The sequence below is a fragment of the Echinococcus granulosus genome, assembly GCF_000524195.1.
Source record: "Echinococcus granulosus chromosome Unknown EG_S00125, whole genome shotgun sequence".
Taxonomy (NCBI): Eukaryota; Metazoa; Platyhelminthes; class Cestoda; order Cyclophyllidea; family Taeniidae; genus Echinococcus; species Echinococcus granulosus.
In genome coordinates, this window is record NW_020170505.1 from 177,339 (window position 1) to 188,588 (window position 11,250).

Here is an 11,250-nt window from a genome sequence, read left to right on the forward strand (position 1 = left end):
TGTTAACTCCTATGTTTAACGTAGGTGGTTCGCTTAATAATCAAAGACAAATCATTTAAAAACCTTTGGTTAACACAAACACGAGTGATTAAAAAAACTAATTATAAAGATCATTCAGGCGCTGTAGTTTGCTTTTTATGGATTGGAGTAGCACCAGTGATCCGTTACTCAACCATGTGTCCTCTGTCTTGCAAACCTTTATTTGTCGGATGATATTGGTCGTTTCCGAAACGGCATCAATCAAGCTCCTACTTATATGCGATTTTCGCCTAAAACCGCTGAGTAGCGGCATTGCGAGTGAGTAAACTCTGGCAAAGGACTCATTGAGGCATTGAGTTTGCAGGCGGGAGTCCTCATGTGACAGCTGTAGAAGCCGAGAAATGTGGTTGAGTAGGTGTTCAGTCAGTGAATTAGCAGTGCACAAAGTCCCCACATCATCAGCGTTTTCATAAGTGAATCGCAAATACGACTTTACAAAGGACTTAACAGGATATATCCAGCAGTTGGAGCAACCCCCTTCCTTTACACTGAAAGCAGAGCTAAGCATAAATGCAAAGCATCGGAAAACTTCGGCTGTAGAAAGTTCTTCTGTGTCCAACTTTGCAACTATTTCACCGGTAACTTTGAATGCGTCAGAGGCCTCTGCATGCAAACGCGCCACTTGATTTAGGAGACTCGTTTCTTTCAATTCAACGCAGCATTTGTCCATCCAGAAAAGTGTTTTAACCAAGATAAACAGTCCAGGAACAATATATTTCTCGCGAATTGGGTCCTTTGTTTCCAGAAGACCGCGAAAACCGACGCGTATCGAAATAACATTTGCAGTGAGTTGTGACAAAACACTCTCCTGGGAGTCCAGAGAAAGCTCACAATTATAAGGGCCAATGTGGTAATTTGTTGCATTAAAATCATCTACTAAAGACAACTTCACTTGATTGGCATGATAAAATGACCGATCTTTGTACCTCTGATAAAAACGATGTGACATTCGCAACCGTTTAGTAAAATCATCTGCTTCCAAATGTGTTGGACACGCATGGAGAATAGAAAGTGCAACGCTCGCTTTAAATACCTGTGTAAATAACACTGACTTCAAAAAGGGATCAGTTACAAATCCTCCACTCAAGTCTTGCATTGTTCCTCAGACAGTGGTAGCCTACATTGAAAAACGCGGGTGAGGAGGGACAGCTATGACAGAAGGAAAGTCTTGTATTAATTAAATAGAGTTATGCTAAAGGAGTACTGAACCTTAAAATAATATAAATGTACTTAGGCTAGAACTTTGATTGTGCCCTAAAGTAGATACGGAAACACGAGTTGATTGTCCAAGTCTCTACTAACGTACGCCCAAAAATACAACTAGAAAAAAACTAAAAGAAGCTTGACAGCATGTAAGTAGTAATATATCAACTTATTCGTGCATTCGAAGATGAAAGTAGTAATATTAAGTATATTATAAACCTATGGAACCGAGATAATTCCTAACATATTTTTTAAAGATGGAAAAAAGGAACAGCATTAAGCTTGGTCAGAAAAACAATGCATAGCTTTCTGTCCTTCTTGAATCCATAACAAATTACAATACATTGTGCAGTCTGGCCTCGTGGACCCTGCCACAGAGTAGCAACTCATTTTAGGCAGACTCGTGCTAGACAACGCGAATTTTTGTAAAACGATCATTAGCTACAGCAACACTGGATCGTTTTTGACGTTATTATGATTTATGGATATTAAATGACTTAAACTATCATTATAGCGTGGTTGGTAAATATAAATCACTATACCCTTCCCATCATCTCAGCTTAAACTTAAACTCTAGTATTAAGACCAAGCTCAAGTTGAAAAAAGGATGCTAACGGGTCAATTTGATGGCATACCTCCCTTTGAATGCTAAAAAATAGGACCTTTACTGTTGAATGTACTTGCTAATTTTTTAAACTAATTATATTGCCATTAAACGGGTAAGTGGCATTTTAATTAATTCGTTTGAAAGCACCACTTTGTTTGACACTGCTTTGGTTTCGGTTCTCTGGCCATTGTCAGCTTTGGATATGGCCCTGAAGAGGATTCACAAGGTGAGTTGTGGATTTGCTGAAGTCATTGTTGTCAACACAAAAGGAGTTATCTGATTTGGGTCGAGATCCACCTGCACAATGCTCGGCCGGTCCCGTAGGTGATGATCGTAAGTGTCTCCTACAAATAATGCTCACACCACTTTAGTGTTTCACTGGCAGGCAACGATAATGGGTCCCGTAAGTTGCCAAGGCATCTAACACGTGTTCTTTTACAGTCAGACAGTCCTTTCGAGGGGGGAGTTTTCTTCCTTGATATTCATTTTCCCACTGATTATCCTTTCAAACCACCTAAAGTAAGTTTCCAGTTTTCTGAAAGAATAGCTTTATTAGATCACATTTACCACTCGAATATACCATCCAAATATAAACTCTAATGGCAATATATGCTTGGATATTCTAAGGAATCAGTGGTCTCCGGCTCTAACTATATCAAAAGGTAGGTCCCGACTTTCTGGTAATTTGTCTTAGTGTTATTGTCGATTTGCTCCCTTTTAACCGACCCAAATCCGGATGATCCTCTCAGTCCGGATATTGCGCGTACATACAAAACAGATCGTCAGAAATACGACAAGACTGCTAAAGAATGGACTCAGAAGTACGCAATGTAGAACGGTTCTGCCTGGGGCTGAGCATTGTGCAACTGACGTTTCCTTTGAAATTTAGAAGTCTTGCTATATACTGCAATTTTGGCTTTTGATTGAGCTGTGAAGTATGTGGTAACTTCCCTAACCTATCATAATTTTGTGCGACGGCATACATCTTACTGCGTTTGGTGCAATGATAACGTTTACTGCCGTTTGAGTGTTGAGTAGTGCTTTTGTATGTTCGGCTACATTTCGCATTTTGATAATGCTTAGGGGTTTGTTTTATTGGACTTATTTATGCTAGCTTTCTTGAAAGCTTTTAACCCTTTTAAGTCATATTTGTCGAATCGTCCTCAACTTGGCCTGTTCAATGTGGTTTTGAACCATAGTCATTTGAACTTTGCTTGATATGCTTATGGGTAGTCACCCGCTGATCTCTTGGCATGTTCTTCAAGTGGACTTTGGTTTTGTTATCGGTATGTGCCTCGGTTTTGTATTTGACGTTAGTTCCGCGTCATAAACACCCAAAGTTTGCCTCACGTGATTCGTCCAACGAAGTGTTTTTTAGGCGTACTTCCGTTAGTTCGTATGGGTGCGTTGTCAGTTTCTTTAGCGTGGTGCTCGCTTGCCGCTGTGCCGTTGTACAATTGGCGGGTCCGCCCCACATAGATTTGCTTGAGGGTGGTTTTTGGTGGTGTCCAGATCAGTCGGCGGCGTGACCAGTGCTTTAGCAAGGATGGGCCGTTGGTAGTTTTATTTGATGTGGTCACTGCGCCTTTGCATTGGGATTGGGGCTATTGTGTAAGCATTAAGTGTTTCTTTTTTCTTTTACATTAACTGATTGTGCACAAGTGGGTCTACTGTTGGGGTTAGGGGCATTCACTTGCTTAACTTCCTGACTGTGGTGGGCCATCACGTGGTACCTGTTTGATAAATTCCAGGTTCTTTCTATGAGTACTGAGAAACATCACTGATATTGCTACTACTAGTTAACTCTACTTTGAAATGGGATTCTTTTTGCTCCACCCTAATTACGTTGCTGAACCGTAGGCAAATGAAGTATTAAATGTCTCAATTCCGTGAGTTAGATTGGTTATTCACAGCCTAATGACTCTTCGAGCCATCGATTGGTACCGGATAGGGTGTTTCAATCTGAGGTGGATATTCTGCATCTTTGCCTTTATTTGCTCAACTGAAACAATGCCACCGGTAACGCATGCGGGAGGACTTTGTTGAATGCTAGGGTGACACTGAGGTGGAGGATTTTTAGATTTTGCGCTTTGTGTGCTTGTGTGAGCGTGTGGGTGTGAATGGAAATCATTACCAGCTGATGCCATTTACGATCACCTTAGCATCATCGACCGATGCTGTGGGCTTGCAGACACAGGAAGCACGCCACCAATCACCACGACAACCTCTTGCCCTTTTTTATCAAAGGTGGGGGGGGGGGGGGATTTCATTGATGCCATTGAGTAGCCTAGCACGCCAATTAGTGTCTTGCTTTTATACCAATCCCAAGGTCTTTATCTCTGTACCACTGATAAGTACTTCATCATGTGATGCAATTTCGTTTGCAGGCAGGCGGAATATGCTTTGACTGGAATGAACAAGTCGAAGCCCATTTAGCTGTTGAACGGACGTCCTCTTCTATCAAGCGCTGTCGACTTCGGAATACATTCGAGCTTTACTAAGTTTTATACTATGCCATCTTTGAGCATTTAATTTACATCGTCACAAAGTACGAACTGGAGTATATCGGTATCTGAGTTGCAACGCGGGTGGTAGTTGATCCCCTACAGTCTGTTAGGATAACCGCTAAATGGGTCTTACTCGAGTCGCTGAAAAGTCCTTGTGGATATTTGACCAATGGGAACCGATCCAAACTAAGGTCATCGTTTATTAGCTACACAAGTGCAGAGCGTTGCAGTTGGCCACTGAATCTATGCATTCTGAAGCCTGGACGTAGAAGCGTCAAAATTCCTGTTTGAAACGGCGACGGGGCATCGTCACAACGGCTCGATGGTCTTATACACAAATTAGCGGCATGGCTTTAAAAAGTCGCTCTCTGATACGGGAGAGACTTTTGTGGTGCAGGTTCACGCTTGATGAAGACCCTGGGTCCTCCATTTTGCTGCTGACTACCGGGGGAAAGGTAGAAACCCAACATAAATGGGCGGCACCCAACACTAGATGACCGTCTTAATCAGTTGCAGTGAATCTAGGCTTATTGCGCAATCAACCAAGAGAGTGTGGGAGCAACTCATTTTTCATTCCTAGGAAAAAAAATAAATACACTCGCATTTTTATCTCAACTCAATTGGTATCCCCGTTTGAATTTAGTGACAAATCCCCCACCACCTAGGGGCTCAGTAGTCTTTTTTGGCTAAAGCTGAGCTCACAAGTGAATCCAAATTACAAACTTTTATGTGCTGACGCTAATGACCAAATTTCTTCATTTGACAAAACTCAGAGGGACAAATTGGCAGTAAACGTTTGTCGCGATCGCAATACACTTTCAGGGCTTCTCTCCATAAAGACGAGGGCTTTCAGCTCTCATTCCGATTTTTCTTCCCATCAATCAACGTGAGTAAATGCATTGGGACCTTCTTTTAGCAACCGTGTGATTGATGCTGTAAGTTCAAACTAAATGAGCTGACAACATGCCGACTTTCACTTCATAGAACCCGTTTTATGCCATGCAATATCATCAAATTTCCAACTGCGTACTAACTTACAAGTTCGGAAGAGCTATGCTTTTCGTTCTAGCATTGTGGTGACGATACAAACTCCTCTTCATGTGCCAGACTCAGCCAAAACTATAGCATAACTAAGCTGGAAAAGTATTTTGGGAGTGGCACGTGACTAGCCCGAAAGCAATGGAATGCAGCAGTTGCGCACTACCATTCGCATCTGACGGAAGCGACAAGTTTCTAACATAAAAAACCTGTTTTTTGGACATAATTACTTTCCTGCATCCAAACACGACTCATTTCTGAAGCGTAAAATAAAAATTTTACTTTCCCGTCATAATAAAGAAAAAAGAACACTGGTATCGACTCATACTTTCAAACTGTTGCATAAACGTTTGGGAACACCAAGGTCGACATCACTCACAAACCTGATGTGTGTTGTTTTCCGAAATTAAGCGCGAAGCACATTAAACCGTAGAAAATGCGTTCTCAACGCAATTGTTACGGCAATTTCATCTTCACCAATGGCCTTCGCGTACGACACTGCGAGTTGATTAGCTAAGAAAAGTACCAATGACAGCAAGCCGCGTAAATTGAAGCAATCTGCAACTATGGCTACCATGGAGGAGCCAATCAGAACACTACAAAGTGCAGTAGAAAACAGATAATTTACCATTTAATTTAGCGCAGCAACTGCGAGCGCACACAATTAAACATTGCCGGAGAAGCAGTGAAAGCGTTTATGACCAGCAAATGTTTTATGCTTTACATCGGGAGAATTTGAGAGGTACTGCTCCATGCCGTCAGGAGGTCGGTGGATATATCACAGGGCGAATAAATTCTGTAGACATGGCGCTTATTCTCAAGAAGAAAACAGGAAAAATCATGAGTGTGTACGTAAGCTTCAAGGTGTGCTTCTCATGACTCCTGCACGTTAGGGTTGGTAAAGGTGGGTTAAACACAGACTAAACATAAAACCACAGCTGGTGGATTTACGTGTGATTTGACGACACTCCGAGGCCTAACGGTAAATGAGGCGCGTGGAAGTGCGGGACGTTCGGAATAACGCACTTCGCGAGCGAATGGAGCTTTCACCTTGACTCCACCGAGCCGCTATGCAAATGTATTTCATACTGGGTGCATTTCTTCAAATTGTAAAATTGTTTAGTTGGAGGTAAATTCATTGCCGAAGTTTAATATATGTCAGACATTTTTGGCGGTAAATCAAGTACAATAACCTCACTAACTTCAACCATAGAGCTGCTTTGCATTAAAAGCAATGGACGCAAATTGTAAGAAGTCTGAATAGTGCTTTCCTTCTTTCGAAAATGACTTTTGCCGTTCGGGTTTTTTGATTTGGGATTGAAAAGTGCAAATTAATTACATCCTGAAGTGAATGTAATTACGCATGTGTATTAAGATTGGCTTAGTCGTCTTCATGCAATACTGGATAATTAAGTGCAAAATAATGCCGCAAATTGTAGTTACTGCGTATCAACGACGTACCTGAATGGATATGCCGGTGTTCCGGTTGGTTTACATCAAGTTAACTTTGCAATATTCCTTTTCGGAGATTAGCATGACCTTGAGTCACTACCTGCTATACTTACTGTTTTTACCGACTTAAGTAAGTTATAGCCGGATTGTAATACTTATATTGTTTTAATATACATTTCAAAGAGGAGGCAAAGTTGCAATTCAAATCTGGTGACAGTGTCGGCGTCTCCCAAGCCTGAGAGCTATTGCGAATCCTCCCCTCACTAAACATTGTACTTTTTTTCCTGATTAACTTTCTTCTAATAAATGTCTTAAGCAATCCAACTAAATTGTTCTAAGAGTACGAGGAAGAGGAGTGAGGAAAACAACCAGTCTCGCGCCACAGGATGAAATGGCAACACCGAGTAGTTGGTATTCTTGGAGAACATCTTGATTTGTTTTCCATTCATCTCTGTATCAAAATATACTAAGGCCACTATATAGTTTTCCACCATCAGATGGTTAACGGTTCGTTGGTAAAACGGACTGAAAGGACAGAATCCTATGCTACTTGGAGCACATTTCGGGGATATGTGACTTCACTAAAAGTACTAGTGTTTAGTTGGCAAGTGTGAGGTTAGCTGATGCAAAACAGTGCGGTTACAAAGATAGCTACGATATATTTCACGCGATGTAAGTGGTCTTGCATGATCTATGTGAAGTAAATGCTAAAGTAGTGTGGGGCTAAAGAAAATTGCGCAGACATACACTTTACTTGTAAAAAATTAGTAGCAATAATAATAACTGTAAGGGTTGATAAAAATCTTAAAAATTCATTTATGATCCATAAGGGATTAATTGTCCTGTTTTCATTAAAACTCGAGCTTATTTGTTTGCCTCTGTTTAAAACAGAGGAAATGACTGCTAGTGTGGGTGCTCAGAGGGATCGCAATTCTGGATTCTTAATCTCCATAATTAAACCTGGTTCCACTTTTGGAAAAATGAAACAAAATCATCGGAATTTGGGCTAAAATGTGTTGCACAAACTAACATGACATAATAAACTACTTCATAAACTGAAATAGCCCGTTAGATTTCAAACAAAGCTTCCTCGCTTCCTCCTCCAAACGACGATAAAGCCACTCATATTTTATGGTGAAGTGATTCGACTAAACGCCACTGGAGAAGTTGAGAAAAAGGACGTTTTCTACTAAAAACTGACAACTTGATGATTACTACTAGTAAGTGTGTGGGAATTGGACTTAAGTAAGTCACTTTTTTGGCCTAATTGGAGCAGCTGAAATTGCGCACAATTTACGAAGAACTTGGCCAAAAGAGAAAGTAAAGAACATTCTAATACCATTGGATTAGGAGAACTCGGGTAATAATTCAGTCAAAATAAGTTCTCAAATGCAGGTTTCTATCTTTTTGAAATTTTTCTTTGACCAAAGACACAAACGAACATTTTCATCGTTTTAAGCTGCATTCAACGATGCTAAAAGTTTCCCATTCAGCTCCTATTTAATTCTTTCTGCTTATAATTAATAAATTCGTGCACACTTTTTTCCTATTATTTTGTTGAAGGTGGATTGGCTCGGTTACGCTACAATGTTTTCAAGGTGACCACAACATCGTGGTCCTTGCGCCTTATTATGTATCAGGTCTTACGAGAAGTCAAGGTTTCTTGCAGTCGTCAACTCATCTACACTTAATAGTAAGAAATAAAAGCCAAGAGTAGTAGATTGCCTACAGTGTCCACTTTAAAAGAGACCTATGTGTAATACGATAGTGGTTTATCCCTCGGTATTAGTGAGGCGCCACTTTAGTACTTTGAATTAGCCCCCTTGTACCTCGCGGGGTGGACTGGCCTTTTGGGCCATGCCAGTAGCCCAAGCACCTTCTCTGTGCTGAATATATACGTTCTGACCAAGTATTGTGTCTTCTCTTGCCTTCAGGGAGTCTCGGGACGCCACACTGGTGGCAGCGGAAAGCGAACCCGATCTTAAAAGACATGTTTCCTGATTGTCCACTTCTGCGTGATAAGCCTTAGTGGGGTGGAAGAAGTACATATGCTACGGGTGGGAGACTGGTGATGACCTTTAAGAGAAGGGTTGAAGTTGACGTCTTCCTCGGCATCCATCCCAATCTCGTTTTCTGCAGGAAAGCTATTAACAACTGAAGCGACACTAGCCGTGAACCATCTGGAAGTTTCGTTGCGGACTTTCCCTACCGTCGCCCATGCACCAGTATTAAATCCCGTCCTTCCTTCCACAAATCTACTTTAAGGCCAGTGTCCCTACACCCATCTATGGGCAGGCATGATGATTAGCCCAATTCCCCCGTCCTAAATCAGGTTCCTAAACCAGACAAAACTCCAGATCCAGTTAAGTTGCCAAGAGGGATCAGCGACGCTAATTTGGTGACTGGCACGGTCGGCTCGTGGGTGTTTCTTTACAGCACCGACTACGTTGTAATGGCTGACGTGGAAGATTGACGTGCGGGAGCGCCGGGGACGACGACACTCAAAAGAGGAGGGAGGCTATGTAACACGTTGGTGGTGGTTTATCCCTCCATATCGGTGAGGCACCACTTTTGTACTTTGAATTAGCCCCCTTGTACCTCGCTGGGTGGACTGGCCTTCGGCCCATGCCAATGCCCCAAACACCTTCGCTATGCTGGATATATATTCTGCTCGAGTATTGTGTCTTCTTTCGTCGTTTTCAGGGAGTCTCGGGACGCTACCTATGTGTATTATAATGTGTATAATAAGAGGTACAAGGCAGAGCAATTGACAATGATATAAGACTATCTGATTACTGGTGATAGGATGTGGCATATGGCGTTGGAAAGTTTTGGAACATAAATTTTTGCTCGTCTTGTGGTTTAGGCACCAAAACCCTTGACATTAATTTATAATAAAAAATGCAGTTACTAGTTTCACAAGATTTAACCAGCTTCGATATCGTCGCTTAATTTATGGGCTCGGGGTAAGCAAATGCTGGACAGAGTACTGAAAAACCTTGACGATTACCTGATCAAACTGTTGCCTCTACATATCCTAGAGATTAATAGATAGATTGTATGACATTCCCAGAGGTATGCCGATGGACCAAGGGGAGATTTGATAACCAACCGAACTGATTGGTTAGAAATGGGAGGCATAAGATCTAGAGATCCATAAATAGGTTACAGAAATCTTTTTTCTTCTCAAAAACTTATCCCACACATAATTAGCAAGTTACATTGCCCCTACTTTTATTAGCACAGCCATTATTTTGACAAAATCCTAAATCTTGGCAAATAGCTTTGTTCTGTTTATTTCCTTTGATAAATTTGTATATTAAAAATGCATATATGGGATGAAGTAGTAGTGACAAACCTGGACGACTGCGTTCGAGCTAATGTCTTCCTTTAGGCATTGGGGATGTGGAAGCGTGACACCGCGCACGCTGTGTCATACAAGAAATCACGGACACGCACGTTGGTGGCCCTCGGCTCGAGGTGGGTCCGTCTGTCTCCCACCTCTACCCTGGCTGTGCACGGCGGACATGGCATTATCAAAACATCTACGGAATGTCTCAAATTTTCCATTAAAAGTGGTGGATTTTTTAAAACAAAGGAAATACTGCTTTTATGATTTTCGCTGTGATTATAGACGTAAGGTAGAGGTGAGCCTAGAATTGAAAATAGCAGCTATTTAAAATACCCATTCACTGCATTATGTTCGCATACACACAACACAACTGGATAACGTGAAGTAATCTTTGCACATAAATGCATAATTCTGTGGTAGCCTTTTGTTCACGAATTACTACCTCACCCACATAGCCTATAACGTTTCCTTAAATGCTTTAGCAATGTTTGATAATCTAAAAAAAATCTTTGAATAACTAGGTACACGAATAAGTCCGGTTCACTTCAAGGCAGCTGACCGGCAGTGTATGTCCAAACTCCAAAATTTCCAAACTATGCGTATGATTACACGTTTATTGAACTACCCGCCCAAGTTTACAGTCGTTTAACAAATTACAAATGGTTTTATTGAGGCTAAGTGATTGTATATGCAGAGGTAATGTCAAAGGCGTTAACCGCTTTCATGTTTGCGAATGTGGGGAGGAACAAGCGTCCAGTGAAGTATTCAACGTCACTCAGAAAAGTCGATAAATTTTATTGACACCTTCAATGAATGGAGTTGGTCAAATTTGCTTGCGACCGCATGTGTCGTGGTCAGTGCGAGGGACGGAGATGCGCGAACGCGGTCTTTGGGGGCTGTGATTCTGCTCATAATCTGCTCGTACGGCCACGTGCGCAAACGGTCTGATTTGCTCGCCTGCCCTTCGCTTTTCATTGGACGAAGCGGCATCCTTGGACATACATACAAACCCTGGCTCAGTCATAGCCCTCGTGCCTCGTCCAATTACTCCG

The 11,250-nt window shown here is 41.7% G+C and overlaps 1 protein-coding gene across 1 annotated transcript; it reads left to right on the forward strand. All coding sequences in view use genetic code 11, as the record gives it.

The window, feature by feature from the left end:
• Window positions 1-2,051: 2,051 nt before the first annotated feature.
• Window positions 2,052-2,683, forward strand: EGR_08951 (Ubiquitin-conjugating enzyme E2 D2; the record flags this gene model as incomplete). The annotated part of the gene is made up of 5 exons (XM_024498200.1): window positions 2,052-2,075; window positions 2,119-2,182; window positions 2,235-2,368; window positions 2,406-2,511; window positions 2,544-2,683. 5 exons carry the CDS (start codon window positions 2,052-2,054, stop codon window positions 2,681-2,683), a joined length of 468 nt encoding a protein of 155 aa, XP_024347399.1.
• Between the last annotated feature and the right edge of the window lie 8,567 nt (window positions 2,684-11,250).